This window comes from Takifugu rubripes, chromosome 21, assembly GCF_901000725.2.
Source record: "Takifugu rubripes chromosome 21, fTakRub1.2, whole genome shotgun sequence".
In the NCBI taxonomy this organism is placed as follows: Eukaryota; Metazoa; Chordata; class Actinopteri; order Tetraodontiformes; family Tetraodontidae; genus Takifugu; species Takifugu rubripes.
The window spans coordinates 15,678,656-15,702,847 of NC_042305.1; the positions used below are offsets into that span (position 1 = coordinate 15,678,656).

Here is a 24,192-nt window from a genome sequence, read left to right on the forward strand (position 1 = left end):
TTTATAATTGAATTTATTTGACTGTGGGTATCAGTGAAGATGGTGCGCGCAACTCCACGGAATAACTTGTTATTTCCTTTAGCCATTAACGGGCTAAATATAAACATAAATGATCTGTCAAACAAGAAACCCAAAACAACAAACGTTTCCAATTAGCTTCCACCATCCCAATGGCTCCGTAATGTCTCTCTAGTCACAACTTTCATACGAATCCTCAAAAACAGAACTGGTGAAAAAACATCCGGCAACACGCGGAGAAAAAAATATTTCAGCCCAAAAAAATCAGCCCAGAGGGGGAGAAAGAAGGTGTGTGGAAGACCAGACAGCTCTTCGCCTCGGTGGAGGTGTGTTGGGGGGTGTTGTTGGAGGTCTTCCTGAGGCCTCCAACTGGATTAGTAAAATCTCACAGACAGCCAGAGATGTGCATGAGTTCTGGAGTGTGCATGAGATGGAGGAGCACAGGCGATCATTGTGCGTGGTGCGTTATTATTTATTATTTCAGCGTCGTCTGAATAGAGCCGGTATAATCTGGCGAATGAGACTCCCTTTGGCAGCGTTGGCCACAAGCCAACCTCTGCAGAGTGTTTCACAACAAGCGCGCACTTAGGAAGAAAGTGCGGCTCGTCGCAGAGTGGCGCGCTTTTGACAGGCCTGTTAACAGATACAAATGATCCAACACTTTGGGCCACTTCAGCAGGTGCTAAAGGCGCCTGGCTTTTCACAATTCATTTTCTGGCCTTTATTCTGTTTTGGAGCGAATAATTTGCATCTAATCTATCCAGCAATTCAGCAAACTACCGTCACTTCCACCTGGGAAGTGGAATCAGAAAGCTAATGTGCCTCCTTCTCAAGCCAAGACGGCGTCAACGCCATCCCTGCGACACTTCATTAGAGCCTTCACAGTCAACAATCTGAGAAACCCAATAAATCAATGTTTGCAAAGCTCCGGGGCAGAAAAAACTGCTGCTAATACCGGGAATCTGTTTCTAATGTTGATACATTGTCGGCTGGATGCGGCTCAAAAGCTCTCGAGATTTAAAAAGAAGAATCACATTTCGCTCTCGTTTGCCAACATCAGGGCTGAAATATGGGTGATTTAACTGAAAATAAGGGACCTTTGTAGGAGGTCTTCCTCCTGAGGCGCGGACACTCGTGTCATCGGAGATGACTGATATCAGTTTCAGAGAAAACTGGCAAAGACGGAGCGGGTTAGAGAAATCTGCGTTAAAACGATCGTTGAAGATTCTCCATGTCTTGAAAATACATCTAATATGCATTTATAATGAGGTCTGTAAATTTAGCCAATCTTTGCTTCATGCTCCATTTTGCCCTTCAAATATCAGCGGCTTATCTCATTTCTTTGCTCCTTTAAGTCTGTTGGATTTTAATATGCGGAAGGAACCCCCCCATAAATGAAAGCACTCAGTTAGTCAGTGGTGAGGAACGGAAACGGCTTCCACTCGCTGCTCTTTGTCTAAACGGGGTTTCGACACAACAGCCGTGGCTCTGTAGTTGACACGTTTCTCTTCTCTTCAGATCGGTTTTATAATGAAAATGTGAGATTGTGAGCGCAAATCGGGTCACTGTTGGCAAGCAATTACTGTGACTTTTCTCAAAGACAAGGACTCTGAAACCTGTAAAAGAGTGGGATGGTTCTCCAATAAAAGGAAATGTATTTTTAATTGAAGATGTGAGAGAACAAGGCGACCCAACAGCAAATCTGTGGTACGGATCCTCGCCACCTGTCACCAGCTGATTAAAGTGTCTGTTTGTAAGCGGGTAACATTCACCTGTGAACCTAAAACCAAGACGGAAGCCAGGTCTCAATACTGGTACGTGGGCACGGACTTCTGGAGTACATACTAGAAGATACGTACTTTAAAGTACGTATATTCTGGCAGAGGTGAAATGCATTGTGGGATACCTTCTGTCTCATGTTCACACAAGTCCCGTCTGATGGATTCCTGATGAAATGGGTGAAGCGAGCACACATCCGGGCAGGGAGAGCGTACTTGCGTACTTAGAACTGGAACAGCACTGATGATGCTTCACAAGCGCACATTAACATTGAGGCGTGTCATTTCCAGGTTTTAGAGCAAAACATTCCGACTTTTAGCGATTGCCAGGTGGAATGGGATTCTGATTACCTGTTTGCAAATGTAGGCAGACAGTTCTGCCTACTCACATGAGCTGCCACCCAAATAAACCCGCGGCGTGCTCGTAGTTTCGCACGTGTGCACTGACAGCCATCCTCCGCCAGCTCTCTCAGTAGGTTGATTGGATGTATAGAAAGCAGGCAGATTGAATGCAACAGTTCCTTTTTACCGACTCACTGGTGGCATGAAACTGACATCTATACAAATCACTGACGTCTGCGCGGAGCACAAAGGCGCCGCGCCGCCAAATGTTACTCTATATAGGTCACCGAAGCCAACAAGGGCGGGAAGTGGGGGCTGACAAAGAGAAAAAGAGCTCATGTATATACACTGACAGCCAAATCTGAGACTAAAAACAGCTATAGATTTATTTTTTGCTCCACCACCTGGAGAGAGAGAGAGAGAAGACAATCACAGATGGAAACGACAAAACTTGTGAAAAGAGCAGAATGCATGAAGCGGAACTGAAATCCTTCAATACCCAAAAATAGGGCCGGGGCACCTGAGAGCGCTGGGAATTGTGTTTTCTCGGAGGAGAAGATGGACAACAGGACAGGAGAAGCATCTGCCAAAGCGCGCGAGCACGAATCCATTCACACCCAGTTCAGCGATGCCACTGAGGAAGAGGAGGGAGGGAGGGGGGAGGGAGAGAGAGATGAATGAACAGCGTGGCTGACATCACTGCAGGAAGCCTTCTGTGCTGCATTCTGCCCCACTCGCTGCCTGTTACATAAGAGTCCTCAGAGCACCAGTAAATCGAGCTGGCACACTTGGATTCAGAGATCTTTTTTTATTGTTATTATTATAATCGTGTTCCGCACAGTTGATTGGATTTGATTTTTAGCATCATGGCTATTTTATGTGGCGCTGCAGGTGTTCCAGTTTCCTCCCACAGTCCAAAACGCTAACATTAGGTTGACCGGCGAGTCCAGATTGCCCAATGAAAGTGTGTGTGTGTGTGTGTGTGTGTGAGTGTGTGTGTGTGTGTGTGTCCTGCCTCTGGCCTGATGACTGCTGGGATTGGCTCCAGCATGGCCTCATTAAGAACAAGCAGAGGTTGGATTTCTATGCAAAAATATCACCCTTAATCGGTGCGTCGATGACACTTTTGGGTTTATTGCATTAAATAAGTAAACAGGCAAGGAAGGTGGGGGGGGGGGGGGGGATGTTTGGACAGGTGGGAGACGGAGGAGGGAGGAGGCACCCTGGGGGAGACAGCACAAAGACACTGGGCCCGTCTACGGATATATTCCTGAAGTTATCAGGTTATTCATGTAAAAGGCTTGATGTGATCTGCTTTATCAACAGCAGTAATTCCAATAACAGCAGTAATCGGATTAGGATCAATCAGATGAGCACACCCTCAATGTGAAACAATCCGAACCTAAAAAGCCAAATCAGACAGCGGGCCCCAAGTGACCCGGCCAGTTCAAGTATTTTTGCTCATCTGTGACAAAAGTAAAAGAATATAGAAACTTGTCTGCTTGTTCCAAGTTCTCTGTTCTCTCTAACTACCAGAGCAGTTTTGTCTCAAGAGATTCAATCAATACAGAGGCATGGAGAGGAGGGGGTAGGGGGGGGGGCACCACGGTAACCCCTGGCAGCTGCACGTTGCCACTGCTGCGTGGAGTAGAAGTCAAAACGAGCTGCAGAAGCACCTCTGGGCTACTGCTCCTCCTTGTTCCTCTGCCTTCTATTGACTGAACATGCTGTTTATGCACGTGGAGGTAAAGTTGAGGGGTCTTCAGGGCGCCTGCAGCAATATCTGTAAATGTGTCCCCTTCCTGACCCGTTGACCAAATAATGAGTAAACAAAGGTGAGTCCTTGGGAGGTGTTCTGTTTGCATAATGAGACACTTCAGGGAGCCCCACAAACAGCCCTCCCACAGGATCCCCGAGCCCCCCCTCAACACAACACCCCACTGGAGCAGGCGGGATGGTATCAGCGAAAATGGGTCAGTTAAACGGGTCGACGTGGGAAAAGGAAGGAGCATCATTCTTACCATCTAATTAATGCCTCCAAGACTTTTCCTGAGCTATTTTTCCTCCCTTTTCAGCGGTGTTTAGGTTGAAATCCAACGCCGCTAAACAAGCCACCAGTGGCCCGGCAGCAAGGCCATTACGCGGCGCCATAGATAAATGGCTTTCATGCCACCGCACGAGGAGTCTAATTTGGTGAGAAACTGCGAGGTAAAGGTGCGCAGACCTGTCCCTCAGGGCGCTCGTATGCAAGCGTAATGAGTTGTCGCAACACAGATGGAAAAAGAAATAAAACCCCTCCTAATTCGCGATCTCGTCGGCTTAAATATTAACATACACGCTGTAGCTCGCTCATGAATAATTCACAGCCGGCTTCTGGTGATGTCGAGCAATGTCACAGTTAATAGCCCCCCTGTATCGACGGAGTAAACAATGCACGAGGGGAAGGGTCAGCGCGATAGCCGCGGAACGCAGCACAGATGCGTGTTATTGTCTACAGGACACGGGCGAGTAGATATTCAGAATGTACTTATTAATGCGGTGAGACAATTAAAACGGCTCATCGCTGTCTTTGGGTTAAAGGGAAATTAATGCCCCAATCAAGCTGTGCAAAGAGCAGCAGAATTTCCCTCAGTCCAACGGGCCGAGGTTTTCAAAATGGGGGATTACGAACTTATTTATTTAATTCCCAGACTAAAATACCAAACTCCCATCTTTGCCACCTGCAACCTAATGATGCCCAATCAGGGATTCTCTGCAGCTATTTCAAGGATTCAAAGGAGACCTTAATTGGGCTGGCAGAACCTAAGCTGATTTCGCGAGTCTGTCTGTCAATATCAGGGCGACGGGCCCGACAGAGCGGAGTGAGACCTCCCTGGATACACAACACAGGCAGTCAGGGTTAGCATGTGCTAACGAGCTGGCATAAATAAAGAAGGGGAGTTCCTTTACATCACTCCAAGGAACCTAATCTACACATCGAGGTTGTGTTTCTTATTGTTCTGTTGCTTAGATCCGATTAAAACACTTAAATTAGAACTAAAGCCCCCCTTTTTTTACTTTCTGTTGGGTAAATACCAACAAACCCACGCTCTGACAACGAGTGTTCCAGGAATGAAGATAAATTCTCAGCTTACAGTCATGTATCTGTAAAATTAGCAGAGATCTTCTATTAGAGACAATGTAGTCACACACATGAACAAAAGTGTTTTTAGATGCTCGGGGGCTCAAAACGGGCTTCAGTCAACGGCGAGAAAGCCGAGTGTTCTGTGTGTTATATTTAGACAGATGCCTTCAGCCCTTACAGTTGTGGAAGGATTTTTATTTAGTTTCTTTCGAGGCATTCTGCGATGAGTCACCGGAGAAGCGAACGCTAGATTTGTGGGATCATACTTTGTATTTTAATGATACAAGAATAGACGGTTTGAAGGTAGGAGGATGCAGAGTTGCTATCTGCCAGGCCACAGATGAATAACCTTCCTGCAGCTGACACGCTTCGCATGGACAGGAGGCGTATTCCCCTCTACACGGTCAGTCTGTCCATTTTTGAGTTTAGCGTCGGCTCATTTGAGAAGTGAACCCAGTCGGACCTTCGGATCCACCTGAAGTATCAAAGGATGCTGATTAAGGTCAGTTGGGGGTGGCGCACAAAGTCTCCACTGCCACAACAAAGCGTCTACTAAAACAGGAAATGCAGTCATTCGACAGGAACAGCAGCAACGATGATGTCATCCATTGATTGATCGCGTTGGATCAAAGCGCACAATGTGCCAGGGGTCATTTGTGGGCAGCGCAAGGTGCTGTTCGTGCACGCTGTCGGGGGGGGGCGCTTCCCTCCCTGGGAAAGGGGGGGGTCAATAAAATGAACCAAAATGTTAAATCATACAGCTGATTTCACCCTCCAACACCGTGGGTTCAGATGACGATGGCTGACATTCACTGTTCTGTTCCTCCTCTTCACAGACATCGGCGGTCCTGACCCCCAACACGCTCGTCACCAGGAGCTTCACAGTCCCCCCCCCCCTCCTTCCCTTGACCCCTTGACCCCAGACTTTAGCAGCAAGTCGAAGGTGTTGTTGCTTCTCAGGCAGGGAGTGTCACTGTTGCCCCCAGTGTAAGAGGAGATCTGGAACTCCCGGAGGACTTTCTTTTTTATGCCCCCCCCCCCCCCCAGAACTCAGAGGGGCCACTGAGACCCCATTTAAATTCTGCTGTTGGAACCTGAACTCAAATGTGAATCCACTACTGTTGGAGTTTGGGGCAGTTTCATCTTTAATCTCCATGTGTTTAACAGAACCAGAGTTTGGTCTAAATGAGCTGAAAATGAACTCTGATAACTTGAGTGGTTGAGTTGGTATCATCCCATTATTCTGATGAACGCTTTAAGAATCAATAATGCGGATATTATTCTGGCTCGTCTGTACTTCCCACCCTCAAGTGGGTGTTCAAGTGGCGTTTTCTGATCCCTCCTGTCACCAAATTCGAATAGAACGGCTGAAATTGTTTGGATACGACGGCAACAAGTCAGTGACAGCTGCAGCGTCGCCTCATGAAACATTGTTTTGGGAAATAGAGTAAATAGATAGTCATTCTTTTGGGTGGTCCCCCCCCCCCCCCCCCACGGAGGCAACACTGATGGAGAAGCTGTCATCCGTTTTGGCAGATGGCCCCCACCGAATGCACCTGTCACCACGGTGACGAGGCGACGGCAGCCATTCTCATGCTGCACCCAGAGGTGACAGAGCTGCCCCGACCCCCCCTGACAGAGAGCCACCGGAGATGGCATTAAAATAGTCAATGCAGCGGCACACACACGCACACGCACACACGCACACACACACACACACACACACACACACACACACACACACACACACACACACACACACACACACAAATGCTATGCGACCTGACAGGAGAAGGGTCCTTCTGGTGTTCGAGGGTGTAATGGGATGTTTGCTGGGGTGGGCAGGAGGAGCCTCTCCACAGCATCAAAGCTGGCACACATCAAAGAGATCAAACGCAATTCTGACACAGCGAACACAGACAAACAAATCAGACCCGAAATTTATTCCACCTTTAAAAAAAGAACACGCACGCATCATTTTAAAGGGGAAAAAAGGTTACAGCGATGTGAATTCCTTCATTCTCAGCTTATATATGTTTGCTGTTCTATTCTAACGGCAAAGACTGGATTTGTTTTTCACATTTTAACTTTTTTTTTTGCATTAATTGAATCACAGGCATCAACATGAAACAGGCGCATTTTACAGCCCTCCTCACGCATAAAGAGGGAATAAAATCCTTCATCCAGCTCGGTCCCTTTACGTCGGAGACCCCGAACGACCGCATTTATTCGTTATGAATGTTCCACATGTTAATCACAGCCAACTCGTCACCAAGCCCTAAACGATGGCAGAAAAAGTTGTTAAAAAAGAAAAAGAAAACATGCATTAGGGGAAAATAAGCAATACATGATATGAGTGAAATAGTGTTAAAAATCAAAGATTCTTTTTTAGGACATGACATTCAATATTTTGGTCAGAGTAAAGCAGCAGTATGCAACAGTGTGTTACACTGAATCAATCCAAAGTTCGGATTCAGTGGTTCAGTTACATTTCAGCCTTAACGTAAACAAATACGGGGCCAAAAGAATCTAAAAATAACATCAAATGCATTTTAACCTCCACAAAAATCCACCCAGGCTCCCTTCAACAGTCTTGTCTATCATATTCCCGGCACTCTTATTGTAAACAGGTGTATTAAAACTTCACACACTATTCCTGCACCTATGTAAACATGTAAACAGGCCCAGCAAGGCAGCGCCTGCTTCCTCTTCACTCCTTTTCCCTGGAACAGCACTAGAAACCGTCGCTGCAGAGCCACTTGCGATGGACCAGGAATGTGAAACCAGCTGCCGCTTCCCGGCTCAGAGCTCCTCAAAGAAGGCCACTCTGGACTTGGTGCTCTGCAGCGTCAGCTGAGGAGGAGATAAGAACACACCTGATAAAGCTGTTTACTGCATCCGTCTGGGATGTAAACGGAGGAGGAACAGCGGACTGCGGAAAAAAAAGCTCAAACCCACAGGATTTACCGCACCACGCTCCTGTTAAGTTTGTGAAAAGGGATCATCCTCTGCAACCAGGACAAAGCTAACCCTTCAAATTCAATTAGTTTGATTTAAAAGGCACAAAAAAACATAATTAACCGGCAATCAAAACAGTTTAGGAATATTTACTCAAGCTAACGCTACAGAAAATAAACAGCCCGCAGTTGATTCCCGCATCACTGATATTATATTAAACAAACTATTAAGCTTCATTTTAGCATAATCTTCAGTCCAAAGACTAATTAAACGGTCTGATTAGATGTAATTAGCAGCAGATTATTTAGTATACATTGAGCAATAATTGCTTTTAGCCGAAAGTCTTTGAGCGTTTCACCTGCTTCTGTTCCCTTTTATGCTTGCAGAACTCCAGCTCGCAGATTATTTAGCTTTAATGAGTCCACGATGCTCTTTGAAGGCAGGAAGCTTTGTTAATACCATGTTACTGCAGGAGCTAATGGACGAAGAAAGCTGGAGCTACGAAACGCTCTATTCTAGCAGGGAAGATCAAACAGACGGGGACAGTAGGACGAGCAGACGCTCGCTGCCTCTTGGAGGAAGTACTGCTGATTGTTTCCCTCCTGGGTTCAAATGAACCAGTGATGGATTAATCCAGACCGCTGACTGCACTCTCACCCCGCGGTACAGTTAGCCGGGAGCTGGGCTAATGCAGCGTAATTGAGCACTACTTAAAGAAACTTTCCTCTCTCCCACATCTGTAGGGAAGAGGGAATTAAAAAGCCTGCCAGTGTAAATACTAGACATAGGACGGTTTGGGAAAACAAGGTTATTTCTGGAGCGTGTGTAGATGGGAGGGGGGCTTAAGCAAATCCTGACAGAGTTTAGGTGCGTGGGGGAGGGAAGGATTAAAAGGGTGGTGTTTCCAGATCACCTTCTACTGTCCTCGGAATCCTCGACTACACTCAGGACGACCAGCATTTATTGATGTGTGGCGCAGCCGGAAGACGAACGTGATCAAGACAGTCGGGATCAGGTGAAAGAAGCCGAAGGAATAGCCGAGGGGCGGCTTGATCCCTTCCTCTTTAACATCAGGAACGGTTTGGGATGGTTTGGGAAGTTGATTTCTGGTCTTGTCCTCCACAGCTGGATGGGAAGACACCACGTCTACGCAGCGAGAGTTTTAATTGCTAATTGTGCATTGTTGGCTTTGTCCCGCTGGTCCTGAGCTCAAGCGTGAAACTCTGCATTTCAGTCACTGACGTTTCCAAGGGCAGGTGAAGGACGGCGCAAGAAAAGTAGTTCAGCGCTCGGCGGCGTGTGGGTACGAGATCCCCAGAACAAAGTAGGTTACATACACACGGTCCTAGTCACAAGGTTTTTTACTTTGTGTATAAATTAGCCTTCAGTTCCCCCATCCTTACCTCCCCTTCTGAGCCCCCCCCCACCCTCTCCATTATGAACAAGATGAATGACGACCACCCCGGCGCCGTTAATCCACCATTTCGGACTTCAGCTCCGCCTGAAGCCAGAGGTGATGCCGTCAGCCCAAATGATAAAATGTCATGATAAAAAACCTCAAACCTGAGTTTCTCTTCATGTCAACAGTGGATATGAAGGAAACCGTTGCCCAATGTGCAAAATGCTGCACTTTTATTAAACTCCAGAGATACCGAAGCGTGGGGATAAATGAGATGAACCTGCCATTTTGTGCCTTGAGAGTCCAAATAAACTTTACTCTAATACCCTCTTTACTGCCTTTGGTCAATCAATTCAGTAATGGCCATCAAGGGAAACATGAATCTAAACATAGTTCAATAGTTCCAGTGCAGATGTTGAAGTTATACAAGGACAAACATTATAGCTGCACAGAGATCTGCTGGATTCAACCAGAAGCCTTTAAAACTGAACACTGGCGCGCTGCGAACCGACGCAATCAATGGATGAGAATCAATATGAAACAGTTAGAAAGGTAAAAGAGAGTGCTGGAGGGGATCCATGCGCGTTGATGGGGATAAATTAGCGGTTAGAATAAAGATCTGCGGGGCATTGAGCTAAAACCTGAAAATCCCATTTCTCTTAAAGGAGCAGAATATTTTAATAGAACTGTGCTTGGCTGTCACCCAGTTACACTGCAACTGGGTTGAAGGACCTCCTTTAGCAATGAATGCTGGAATTTAACTATACACACATGCACACGTGCATACGCGCGCGATGAGGCAACAAATGGGAGTATCGTTCAATCTCTGTGTTGGAAGACGCTGTGAGGAGCTCTGAGCTGAGAAATCACCTTTTTAAAGTTGCTCTGCTTGCTGGTGCCTTGCTCAGTGTTCTGGTTGTGAATGATGTCCAGAGGAGTCTCCCTCTCTTTCAGCTTCAGGCTTTCAATTTCTGTCTTCAGCTCGTTCAGCTGCTCCTGCAGGTGCTTGCTCTTCTCCATGTACTCCACCCTGGACACGGTCACAATGTGTCAGAATGGCTTCAGCTCGTGTTCTCGTTAATCTCCTGCTACTGTAAGAGCAACAGAATCCCTTTGCTAATTAAAGACATTTTCCCGTGTGTGTAGATACAGTGGCCTGTCATTAATAAACCTGGCTGATTAAACAGCACATTAAAAAGGAAAGTTATCCAGCATGACAATAGGCAGAATCAGCTTAGCGACAGCTACTCACTTCTCCTTCTCGATCTCCATGGAGAGGCGTTTCATGTCAGTGTCTTTAAAGTCAAAGCTGAGGTTCTCTCTGCTGAGGCTCAGGTCAGGCGGCAGTCTGGGGGACTAGGAGCAGAGATGGGAGGACAGATTACAGGACAGAAACCTAAAGCCACGAGGCTGAACCCACTAACGGGAAAAAAATAGAGGATAACGGTAGAGCAGGTCCAAGATGGGCTGAATTTTACAAGATAATTATAAATATGGAGAGAGTGAGGTCAAACGAGAGAAAATGCTGGATAAAACCCAAACACGTGTGTGTGTCCTGACTGAGGCAGCCCAAAAACACATCGTTTACTTGTGTTAATGCTGGTGTTTGGCTCCAGAAGTGATGAACCTCTGACTGCATTCTTCAGTCGTTCCCTATCGATGGCTCGAATCCCCGTGCACGTGTAAGCAGATTAATGCTGCGTGTGGTGAATGAATGAAATGCAGTGTGTGGGATTTCAGTGCGTGATGCTTTTGTGTAGGCTGCCATACGTGCTATCTGTTATGCAAGTTAACATTCTGTTCTGTATGCAGCATTCCAGAGCTGAGTCTTCATTTCTTCTGCTGTTTATCTCGTCTTCTATAAATACGAAAAGATGCAGATAACAGAAATGATAACGGGAGTCTAAAAGCTGAGGAATTCTACGGCTACATTGATTTATTTATTAGGATCTATGTTATTACACATACGTTGGGCGTTGGTGATAAATGTATTCCTTATATATGAGTACAGATTTTACTGCTCAGTAGCACAACTTTGGCTTTTATAGTGAGCTCAGGTCCTGTGGTGAAATAAACAGGTTAGATGAAAAGTCGGACCTGTCATTAAAGCTCCGAAACTGTTAAACTTGTCCAAAAAAGCCTTTGGTATAAAAAAAAAACCCATTTTGGAAGGTCCCTTCCTGTCCCAGTCCCACCGGGATGTCGTGGTTAGGGCGTTAGTGACAGCGTGGGTTCAAATTAAAGACTTTGCTTGATTGAAATGAGTGGTGTGTGCACGGCGTGCACGCTCTGTTCTGATACCGTGTGGACCGTCCTGCTGGTGATCTCCAGCAGCTTGTTTTTTGCCCTGCGCTCAGACTCCTTGGCTTCCTGTAGGTCCTGTTTCAGCTGCTCAGCCTCTTTGGCTCTGAGGAGTGAACAGACCGATACAGTTATTACATCATCTCCCATCCCTCCAAAGGACACAGAACTACTTCAGCTGAATACAAAATGATCTTACATAATCTGAACTGGTTTACCACAAATCTGGGAATGTCACTTTGTTATTATTGCGGTGATCAATGTATCGCCTCAGAAGACAATAACTTCTGACTCCATTATTCAACCATCGTATGATATTTATATCCTTGTTATTACATTTCTTTTGATTAGTCAGCAGTTCCGGGTTGATGTGGGGGAGCCGTGTGCCTCGAGGGCTTGAGTGGATGGAGTCATTTACATGTTGAGTGCCACAGGTTTAAATTTCTAGGCTGCAGAGTGCTCATCCAGAAATTGCAGTTGCTGACAAGTGGTTAATGGAGTCTATTTGAAACGATCGTCCAATAAATAGTGAAGTGGAGGCTGTAATGGGGTTATTTTGTAGCCATGCATTCAGTTTTAATGTCAGATTTCTCCGCTGTGATGGATTTATTCATGTATCAGGCTTTACAGGCAGGACAGGAAAGAGTCAAACACAATGTTTGGAAGTACTTCAATTGAATGTTTTAGACACTAATTGAACTGATCGCATCCTCAGTACATACTAATTAACGTTGACTGGTCCACTTGCCATCGATCGATATGAGCTTCAAGATTAAAGAACACAAACTGCTGCATCTGGGAATACGGGAATGCTGCAGAGCCAGGGCTCCCTCTCTCTCCTCCTCGCTCTTGCTCTTCTGGAAAAGCAGCGCTGCCATTAGTTCTGTTTCTACCGCTGTGCAAGAACTAAACCTTTAAAATTGAATTATTCAAAACAAGTTACAAGTTCCAATTCTCCGATCCAGCCCCACAGATGCAGCCGCGGCGCTCGGCTCTGCGCTCGAAGCGTATTGACATACTTTGCTTCTGCCGAGCCTGACTGAGCCGACTGCGGCGGAGTGTTTCGACATTTAGGAGATTAAACGAGGCTTATTGTTGCACAAGCAGTCCAACACTGTGTTTCTGTGCCTTTCAGATATTCAAAAAAAGACAAAAATGAAAGGATGGAGGATCTTTGGACCCAGGATTCATGGGAGGGTTGACAAAGCTGTAAACCCTGCTTCTGGCAAGAATCATTTATTACTACAGTAGATGGATGGTTGCTCATCCAGGCGCCATCCTCGTCTCCATACCTCCTTTCTGATTCCTCCGCCATCTTGAGGGCCAATATCTCTGCCTCCAGCATCTTTTGCTCCATGAGCCGCCGCTCCTCCTGGCTGCGGATGGCCGTCACTTTAATGCGTTGCATCTCCGTCTCGGCCTCGGCGGCTTTCTGGGCCAGCAGCTTAGCCTCCTCCTCTGCAATCTGGGCTTTTTCAGCCAACAGATCTGCTGTCTGTTCTGATCGCAGCTAGAGAGGAACGTGGGGGGGAGCAGGTATTGAGAGATGTCAAAAATGGAAGACGGGGTGAAGGAAAGAGCTAACAGAGGGGTGAGAGGGCAGAAAAGAGGCATAAGAACACAGCAGGAGCGAAAAAGGTTTAAAGTGGAGAGATGCAACAAAGAAGCACTCTCGAAAGCTCACAGAAAAACAAAAGCAGAGACTAAAAAGAATCAGTGAAGTAAATTTGTCGTACGCATGTCTGAGACCTGAACACATCCTATTGAAGGTGGATCTTGAAGTGAGCTGAGCAGATCTTACTAAAGCCTCGTTGGCCATGTGAGCCTCATCCTGCAGCTGAATCAGCCTCCTCTCCAGCTCGTCCCTGGCTCGCTCGGCCTCCTCCCGCAGCTGCTTCTCTCTTTGCAGCCGCTGCCTCTCCACCTGAACGACAGACATTTGGAGCGCGTTCAGGGGAGCCGATCTGCTTTCCTGCCTTCTGAATGATGGCGAACGGCCGCCTTTCCATTGGCTACCTGTTTTCTGGCCCTCTCTTCCCTGGCCTGAGCCTTCATCTGCTGGACCTCCAGCGAGTCCACCCACCGGCGGCGCATAAACAGATCGTGGTTCCCAATGCACAGCTGGAGGATCTGCACCGGGGAAAAAGGAAAAAGCGGCCACGAACCGGCTGTGATTATGAATGCTTGCACCACGGCGCTGTTCATTAGCCACATCCAGGCTGCTTCGGCATCTGTTCCAGCACAACTCACCAGCTTGTTGACTCGTAAACGTGATGAGTTGAACTTGAAAACGTTTGTCTTCTTGTCCAGAGGTTTGATGGTAAACTGCACATTTAAGAGACTTTTTTTATTATTATCAACAATCATACCAGTTTTTTCTTTCAAAAAACAAACTGCAGATTAAAAAGCATCCTGGAAACCAATGCTGCCTACACAAAACATGCCTCTGTATTATGGTATTAGTCCTGAGAGCAACCATAACAACCAGGAACAACAATCCCACCTCCTTGTCGCTGTAGGAAATATTTCGGATCTCATTCCAGGGGAAGGAGCATTTGGGTGTGAGCCGGTTGTCTGGCTCGTAGATGTGCAGACCCAGTGCGTCCACTCCCAACAGAAGATCCGTTCCCTTTTTATTCTAAAGCACATTAGCAGAGTAAACAGAACATCTATTGACAGAAACGGCTTATGGTGACTGCTTCCCAGAAACGTTTGTTAACATTGAAATCAAGGATTCCAGGCTGACATTTCTGAATGTTTGTCTTTTAAAGAACACACCAGACAAGGTTGGCAAGTTTGCAAGGACTCACTAAACCCAGTGTGCCACCGAGTTGGATTTGTTTTTCTACACAACTGCTGGAGATTCAATTATTTGAAATAACACAGCTATTCTTGCATTTGAGCTCAGAAGAAAATATATGAAAATGGTGAGTCTGTAACTCTGGTACTGGCTTACTGGTAAACACTATATACAGTAGAAAAGCAGCATGGGCTCACCCTGATTAAAAAGTAATTGACGCCATACATGTCCAGGTCCTGAGCTATTTTTAAATACTCCATCTCGGCTTCATCCCTGGTTCAAAAAGGAAGATGAAGAAAGGAAGGGATTGAAGGGGATCCAAGGGAATGGAGGAGAGCGGGGGGGAGTACAGCACGAGAGAGATGGGAGATCAGACCTTGTTTGCTGTGCTTTTGTGTCTGGCATTTGTCAGGTTGTGAGATCTATCGAGGCAGCCGAAAAGCTCTTTGTGAGTGTGAAGGTACAAGCGGAACATTGCCACAAAACCACCCTCTTCCCCAACACAGGCTTTACAGGTCAAGACCTTATATGCCAGGATGGAGGACAAATATATCAAACTATTTTCTTCCACTTTTTCTGCTCCCTGGTTGGCAGATGTTTTGTGATTTTGTGGATAAAAATATATCATTTAACAGCCGAGGGGGGAAAAAATAGGACTTTCTTCTACAAAACTTGATTAATAATTTGAGTGCTTGGGACACTGGTAATTAAAGCTTCATCTAAGTTTTAAAAAGCTGGAGACCACTGGGCAAAGAAATAAACTGGGTTTGGATGGTGGATTGATTTGGACTTGTTACTTAAGTGAAATTCAGAAGTGTGTAAAAGTCAATTTTGGAGCTGTGAAAGTTCCATATTAAGGTTGAGGCCATAAACCTCCAAAATCTAATCAGATAATATTTCGCTATTTTCTGAGGTGTGCATGTTTTAATAACTCTAAAATCAAGCCATCCATCATCTACTGCTTTAGCCCCGGGTCACAGGAGGATCAATAAATCACCTATTATTCAGTCTGAGGCCTCGCTTGATCGCTGCATAATCAGCAGCACCACTGGAGCCTGGAGCATCCAGTCTGTCAGGTCATACAGTGGCAGCCAGGAGTGTCCACAGAGGGCCAGCAGCCCCCTCCTTCAACACCACTGCAGCAGCTAATCAGCTAAATGTTCAAGCTTCAACAAATACTGGGTTCTCTCTATCTCTCCAATTGGAACCGTTATTGATCAGCACCAGTGAGTCAATTACTACTTTAAGTGCTGACTTTAGAAACTAACTTTCCAGCCGTGACCTTTACACCCCCGGGAATAAAACACATCACATTGTTCATTCATTTTCATCTGTGTTCAGCTAAGTTACACCTCAACCTGTCTTGAAGCAGGTCAGAACACCCATATTACTTAGATTTAGGCATTTTTGTCCTGGGATGTGAATAAAAAGGCCATTTTTTTCCCTCTAAACAACTAGTTTAGGCCTCCTTCCAGACATGCCCATTTGGTTTATTAATTGCGATGGCAACCTGTGCCTGGTTATTCCTGACCACCAGAAAGCGCTCCAGCACCTGTCATCAGCCCGATGAGTTCTGAATCTGTGGCTAAAGGAAGATGGATGGTCCGGTAAGCTCTGTCAAAGCAGTGTCATCTCCCATTAACACTATTTTAGACGTGTCCCTTTCTGCTGTGACATTAACATCTTTTTTTTTTCCATTAAAAAAATCTCATGGTGCAAAGCAGAAACGGCACAATTTTAGCTGATGACTGTGGAGCTTCGCATTGGCGTATCAGTGGAGTGCAGCAGCTTTTACCTTGTCCTACCCCTGTGCTCTGCATAGCACGCTGTGATCCTCTCCTCCCACATTTCTGCAGTCATCTGGTACAAGTTAATCACCTGCAAAGCACACATGCGCGAAGTCATGCGGGAAAAAACGGGTGCGATGAATTATCGTACGGGTACACGTGTCGACAAACGAGACGGTGTGTAAACATCTTCGCTGGTGAACGCTGAGCACACTTGGCTGTCACTCACTCTCTTTGGCAGCAGCTCCTCCTGAGCCAGGAAGCCAGGTTTGTGGACGCTGGAGTCATAGTCTCCATACTGTAAAATAGAGCACAAGTGGTAAGAGGATTACAATTATTCCAAACTGACTGGCTTCCATCCAATAATGGACCAGAGTCTGGCTCTCCTTGGAGCTGTTGAGGACATGGAATTGTAGGAAAAGTGTCTAAATGAGAGCAGATTTACTAGGCTTGCCTCTATACATTGTAACATGGTCTGATTATGTCATTTACAGTGTATGCTTTACCCTCCTTGGTGCTCTATTTAATTACCTGGACATTGTGGTGGATAAATCTAGCCCTGTGCTAACAATGCTACAAAGATGACTGCTGGGATGATGGGTGTGGTTTGATTTACTCCAGCCATTATTTGACCCTTACATTGACCTCTACAGCCAACTACAGAGCTGCAGACTCACAACGAGTGTAGCATGTAAGAGGGGAATACAAAGATGTAGATAAAGGTGATCAGCCAAAGAAAATCACCCAATCTAAGAGTTCCCATTAGCAGGGATTTGGTTTAACACTTTGGGAGGGGCTCAGAATAAATTAGACTTATGACAACCTGTGTGGTTTGAGTTGTCTAATTCAATATGTTCAATGTGTTATTTTGTTGTGTTGGATCACCTTCATTCAGCTTTAATGGGATTATATTATTGTGCACAGCATTTCAGCAAACAAAATTTAACAGAGCTGAATTTAATAACCGCGACGACAGACTGGAACACAGTCGAGAAGCAGAGAACCATCTAATTAGCTCCTTTACCTTCTTTTTCAGCTCTGGCTCTCTCTGCTCCTCATCGGTTTGTTTGTAACCGCTGCATAATTGATACAATACAGATGTATAGAGGAACTAAGGCCCAAACTGGGGCTCAAACCAGCGGTAATGATGCTCTAGAGCTGCTTCTGATTACACATCCATCTTCCAGTTGGTTCAAACAGCCTCAAAATAGCTCTAGAGAGACACTTACCGGTACTTGTCAATATTTTCAGATAACAATTACCACCAGCGGCGCAGGAGCAAACATTCAATAATGGATTTACTGTGTGGCACAGAGCTCATAGATACACTGACAACAGTAATATAGGTAGCTGACAGCTAAGAAATACAGATATTAAGGTGTTCTTATCATCATGGTGTAAAGGTGTACTCAAACAGTCTGACCAAAATATCACTGATTATTAAGTAAACTCTCAATAGATAATAAACACAATCTGACGAAGATTATTGTCACCATACATACATACAGTAGCTTCTTTAAATCTAAAGTTTTTTCCTGATTTTTCCTGTTTAAAACTCTGCAAAATATGCAGTTGGATGTCTGTAGTAAACTGAATTTAGCGCTGAGCTGCAAAACTGACGTGCTTTGTTTAACTGAGCCTCATGCTACCTCAAGGGTACGATGGATCCCCCAAAATACCTGACGCATCCCAGCGGGAAACACGTCACCGTGGCGCTGCGTGGCGTCCTGAACCCGCTGCATTTAGTTTGGAGTAAACAGGACTTGTTCCGTGGCTGAAAACACATTTTGGAGCGTCACCAGAAGGCAGAAACCAAATTACTGATACCTGGGGATGTCGCGTGGACGGCTTTTTGCTGCTTATTCTGCCTATAGCATGGCGTCAGGAGAACGTCCATCTGAGGCCACCTGTAAAATGTCACACCTCTCCCTGCTCAGCTGGACACGCACCACCGCCGGCTTTGTGGCTGAGGAAGCCCCTCAAGCCACCGTGCCAGAGTGCCTCCGGTCTACACTGTATCCCAGTCTGGATTTTTCAAGCTAATCTCAGTCGACAGCAGGTGCAGTAGCACACATATACGTGCACGGAGCGTGTGCACCTGATTCGATGATTGGAGGGGGAGGATGTCGATAAGAAGCTACAATCAGGGCAACCTGTGATTAAGGCTTGCAGGCAGACCACCCATTATGGTGTAATGAGACCTTATATTTGTGTCGAAGGTCCTGAAAACAAAGCTGAACTCTAAGAGCTTTAAAAATGCTCGCTGAAAGAATCCATTCCTACCCTACTTGATTCATGCGCTCTCGAACTTAAACGATAAGCAGAATTGATGGATTCCTCCATTTGTGTGTGTTTGTGTGAATGTCGGGATTCTATAAAACCTTGGTGCTGCCCAGAGCTTCCCTGTTGAGTTCTGCTTGTTAGTATTTTGGCTGCTGAGTGCATCGGTACAAAGACAAAGTCTGACAAAAGCCTCTCAGCAGCTGCGCTACCTAACAAGTGCCTGTCTCATTTTAACCAGACCCACGATGGCTCTAATCAAGGTGGACTGCTGATTAAATAAAAACTTTTTGCTGCCAAAAAAGCTTTCTCCCCCTCTCTGTGTCATATTTTGTGAAAAATGTTTGTCAGGCTCCTTTGCTTCATCCATGCAGGCTGTTTTTTTCAAACTCAGCCTGATAAATTGGCACCAAAAAGGTGATTTAAACCTTTGACATAAAGCTCCGGTCTCACTAGGCCTCTTCTGCCTGTCAAAGAAATAAATCTACACCTCGCTCGTCCCATCCTTTTCACGAGATTTTCAAAGAGAAGAGATCTATCAACCAAAACGACTTGCGTCTCTGGAGGCTAATTAACGACATTTCAACCCGTGGAGCCGTTTCTGTGGGTTTAGAGTCATGTTTGAGCAGGATATACACTATCAATACACAACTCAGGGTACACAAAGAGCATCCGTCTGTCTTTAGTTTTACAGGTAATACAAGAAACATAGAGAAAATGAACCATCATCGGCCACAAAGGCCAGACACAAACCTAAAAAAACAGGTGTAATCCAGCAGCGTGCAGTGGAGGACAGAACTGGACCGTGCTCGAAATTTTGGAGCACTCTTCAGGGAAGGACAGAGCAGACTGTTCTTAAGAGAATTCGACACAAAAGGCTGGTAAGAGTGAAAATGTGACTGTGGGATGAATGGAGAGGACACGGTGTCAAACAGGAGAATCCCTCTCAGCCTCAGATGGTACAACCCTCTGATTATTTTCAGCTGAAAATGACACTCAAATTTAACAAGCACTTGAATTTTGACTTACTCCCTCTCACCTTAACCCTAAGAACATCAGAAAAAAGAGCCTTTCTCCCTGTTCTATGTAGACTAAGTTTATAATACTGCCGACATAAAATATAATCTTAGAGTCAATTGATTGAATAATGGCTGTTTATCTTTCTGTGGAACATTATGTCACCGTGCCCGTTTAACCTGGTGATTAAATATCATCACTTCATCATCTTATTACATTAGTCATTTGTGTGGCAGAGCCATAATTAACATATGGATTAGTGAGCCAGAGGTGTGAGTGCTAAGACCCAGCGACCTTTGACAACCCCGGTCCAAAAGACAACCTAAAAATAACCTAAAAACTGTGTTTGAAGCTGTCCACATTCAGCGGAAATTACAGCATTAATTATGCAGGACTTTTAGAATTAAAGGGAAACCAAATTATAAATAAAACCTTGGCAAATCCTTTTAGACATAAAGGGTCAATTTTGAGCCGGGTCGACAAGCTTGTCAGTGTCGTATGTTAACTTTGACCTCACATTTCAATATTAAAGATGTTTTATTTATGTTTGCATGGATGTGACGCTTCAAAATGTTTACTACGATACAATATTTAATCAGATCCTAGTAATTATTCAGTTTGCAGCCAGGAGTCACTACAGGCACATCTGATGACCAGCGATGCAACACTGTGGCTCAATGCAATAATGCCTATTATCAATAATATGGAAGCACTGGCTCTTATTCCATACTGTCTAAACTCAGCGAGTAATCCGTTTACATATTAACACAGTCAAATGATCATAGCCAAGGTCCGACTGCACTGATATGACCTCTGTCACATAACATTTCTCTTCCAAATATGATGGCAAAGATGAGTAAACCAGTAAGGAACCCAGTGGCGAAGGTAGGATGATGGACGAATGATTATATGGAAGCTCAAAAATGTGCAATGACCTTGGCGTGGACAGCGTAGGAGGCCAACAGCACGGAGGCCTCTGGTGGACAGTGGACCTCCTCCTCAAGGATCTTCTTCTTCACCTGAGGAGTAGGAAAACGCAACCTTTCACCCTCAGATCAACAGAACATTTTCTTTGCTGTTAGTTGTTGAAGCAACACTTGTTTAATTTATTGTGCGTCTATATTTTAAACATACAGAGGGTGTCTTTTATGTGAGAAGGGGAACATCCTGGAGAACGTTAATGACCGTGCACCAGCGCAACGGTGCCTCTCCGAAGTCAAGATGGAGGGTTTTAAAATTCAAGTCACCACACTGGGACCTATTAGCCACTGCCTCAGGAACTGCTGCAGTATAGCCCAAGCCAAGATTATAAAATAAAACGGTCAGTCAGAACAGCGTAAAACAACAGGAATCTGAGTCCATGATGAAATTTACTGGAGTTCACTCAAGTGACTGAACGTGCTCCGGTTAACCGGAACGGCCAGTTCTAGGTCCTGGACTCCAGGTTGCAGCAAGCAGGTCATGGACAACAGAAGAAACATCCTCCTCTTTAACAAGCTCCCTGTGGGGCTTTCTGAGGCACCTGTCATCATCTCTGGACCACAGTCTCCACATCTCCTTCCACAAAGGTGGAGAGAAAACCTGCAGTGATAGTAGGGCTCTAATTCGATGCTTTGATTCTTATCATTTTGAAAGTCAGTCAGGCAGTCTCCCCACCTTCTGAACTAACCACGGTGTGGAACCAGAGGTGACAGTCTCTAATCAGGGCAGACACTCGGGCTGCAATCTGCTTTACAAATGAAGCCGGGTTGTTATCGAGATCGCTGGTCCAGATGATGGAGACGTACATGTGTCTGTTAGGGGGAGCGATCGAACGGGCACAGGGGGCATATGCTTGGAGGAGGCACGCTTGTATCAGGGTCGGTGATCAGTTCTGATAAATACTAATCCAGCTGTCATGCCTGTGACACAATCGGAGCAGGGGCCTGCTCTCTACGGAGCTCTAAGAGCAAAGAATATATAAAAAAGGCGACAGGCGATACATCAAAATTCGTCTCCCTCAGTCTCTGCGAATTGGCTGTGCAGGCTTTCCGGACACTTTCTTCCCAACTACCTTAGTAGAAGAATGTTTTCAATCTGGAGTAGATTACTGCCCCTATACAAAAACGTGCACCACTGTCCCATCTCACAGGAGACATGTCATCAACCGGGCCATTTACTGAATCCAAACAGGCTACCGGTAATTGGTAACTGATAACTGTGGTGGGTTTGGATTGGATTATGAGTTACAAATCCCAATTCTTGTGAGGGGACCAGCCCTGGAATTCCCTGGATAGTATTGGGCGGAGAGAAAGGCCGCTGGTAATACGCTGCACAATGATTCCACATGACTGCACACAATAAGCTCAGGACAAAGTATATTGGACAGCGTTCGTCTGCTGGATGCCATGTCAGAAGCTCTATACGCACGTGCCCCCTGTAGGCACAGGGATGGAACAGCAAGGTAGCCCAAAATGGCTACTTTGGCCACGGGAATATTTATTTAGATTGTGGAAGAGGGCATTAAACCTGTATCAGTTATGATGATACCAATACGATGAGTTATTTACCTGCAGAAAGAAAAGATGCTGAGTGATATCTTGCACCAGCTCCTCTTCAGCATTCTCTGGGTAAAATTTGGCCAGGAAGTTGAATGTAATTGGCTCCTCCTTTGGTACCTCCTGATCTAAAACCTATAATGAAACCAAGATAATACAGTTTGAGCAACGTATTTTATTCTCATGTTACTACATGAAAAAAAAAAAAAGCAAAGCACTTGCCTTTTTATCCATCTTCAGCCACGCCACAGTATCTTTGATGTTGTACCGGAGTCCAAAAAACCACGTCTCCCTCAGTCCCAGAGTTCGGCACACCAGGTCAAAAAGATCTTTTCCCTTCCATTTCACCTACAGAACAAAACAACCAGAAATTGGCACAAGTTGGACAATATTGGCAGGAAAATTCCCTTTCCCTCTCTGCCCAAATTTGACATAATAACATTTCATCATAAGCTCAATCTCCCTGTTCAAAGACTCTCCTGCTCTCGACATCCTGTGACGGAGAATATCAGACACACAAACCTTTTTTAGAGCTTTCATCTCAAAACCTGAAGTAACTCAAGGTGCAATTCCAGGTTGGTCTGGGAAACTGCAAACGGGATGTGCATTTTTGCCCATATTCACATTAAAAGGCTACTTCCAAAACCTATAATTTGCACAATTGCCATCATACAGTACCACACCACCACACAGAGAAAATTGAAACCCTCAACATCAAGTTGCTGTGTATGTAATTACCAATAATATGATGCCAGTCCTCTTTTAAAAATACAGTGGCTGCAGTCTGCAAGTGGGTGCTTTTCTGTTCTCCGTCATTTTCAAATGAATCGTGTGCTACACCCAAAATAAATAAAGAAGGCCAAAAAAATACATGCAGGCATTGATCATTGTTTGTTTGAAATTCCCTCTTTTCTTTTACCAAGCATTGGGGGAAATGATGATTCTAAAACCAACATATAACCAGAGAAATGGATGGCCCATATTCCTGAATACACGATTACTTGCTGCCACCTTGTGTCCAAAGGTGGATTTTAACACTTTTCCCACGTATTGTTGCCAAGAAACTCTGCATCTTCAGACACATATAGTTGTTATGAGTACAGTAGCCTCAACATACTTAGTGTCACATCCGAATTCATCACACTATCAGTGAGTAAGCTTCCAGATCTGGTTGCATTTGCTTTAAATTGAATGAGTTAATTCAAAGAAATCACACACACCTCACAGCTGAACTCCATGTCTGACTCCATCGTGCAGATCCTGACGTTGAAGTTCCTGGACTGTTTTCTCAACAGTGAATTTAATCCCATTTTCCCTGCTAACACGCTTGCCATCGCGAACACTTCCTAATTGAACCCCACAACTCTTAGAAGTGGTTCATGAGGGCAAACCGCATTTTGGATCGTAAACACTACGGCGTAGACAGCCGATGGCTCACTTATTTATCAAATGATCGCAAGTGGCATGCTTAACAAGTTATACAGAGCTTTCGTATGTATTTCCTTAGTTTATTAGTGTCTCTTACACACTAATTTCATTTACGAAAGCCTGACAGTATTAACCTGATACTGTCACTATCCAATGCTACCCGCTAACTTAACTCAGTTAGCTAACTAACAATACGTATCCAATAAGAATTCTTATCTTTGACCTGATATTGGTTAATGTGATCATCTTCGTGTCCGACGGTATAGAATATATCCATTCAGGGGTTGTTTAAAAGTAGCATATAACATTGGAACTGCGCTCCAGGAGCAACTTAATCTCCTGCCAATGTTGCTAATGATTTGTTAGCGATCCCTTCCCAAAAGAAGGACGATGCTGCATTCACGGACATCAGTACTGCCCGAA

At 45.2% G+C, this 24,192-nt stretch overlaps 1 protein-coding gene across 2 annotated transcripts; it reads right to left on the reverse strand.

Annotated features, from left to right (window-relative positions):
• Window positions 1-7,189: 7,189 nt before the first annotated feature.
• On the reverse strand, window positions 7,190-24,175 carry nf2a (NF2, moesin-ezrin-radixin like (MERLIN) tumor suppressor a). Of its 2 annotated transcripts, none has more exons than XM_011615967.2 (16): window positions 23,993-24,175; window positions 22,564-22,689; window positions 22,354-22,476; window positions 20,740-20,823; window positions 16,737-16,805; window positions 16,516-16,598; window positions 14,918-14,993; window positions 14,424-14,558; window positions 14,171-14,245; window positions 13,937-14,050; window positions 13,722-13,844; window positions 13,213-13,430; window positions 11,921-12,026; window positions 10,872-10,975; window positions 10,490-10,649; window positions 7,190-8,115 (listed from the first exon to the last, which is right to left on the reverse strand). In XM_011615967.2, exons 1-16 carry the CDS (start codon window positions 24,044-24,046, stop codon window positions 8,065-8,067), a joined length of 1,701 nt encoding a protein of 566 aa, XP_011614269.1. In that variant the 5' UTR covers window positions 24,047-24,175; the 3' UTR covers window positions 7,190-8,064. The 2 variants fall into 2 exon arrangements, with proteins under 2 accessions (XP_011614269.1, XP_011614268.1); XM_011615966.2 differs by having other exon boundaries at window positions 23,562-24,173.
• Window positions 24,176-24,192: the final 17 nt, after the last annotated feature.

What these genes read in the sequence shown, in the direction of transcription:
- nf2a (XM_011615966.2), bottom strand. Translation starts at nt 23,675, where the DNA reads ATGGCAAGCGTGTTAGCAGGGAAAATGGGATTAAATTCACTGTTGAGA. An exon ending in TTTCCTACAGCGACAAGGAG is followed by an intron (nt 14,246 to 14,423) that starts GTGGGATTGTTG and finishes TTAAATGTGCAG; the next exon opens with TTTACCATCAAACCTCTGGA. An exon ending in AGCAGAGCAACTTTAAAAAG is followed by an intron (nt 8,116 to 10,489) that starts GTGATTTCTCAG and finishes TCTCCTCCTCAG; the next exon opens with CTGACGCTGCAGAGCACCAA.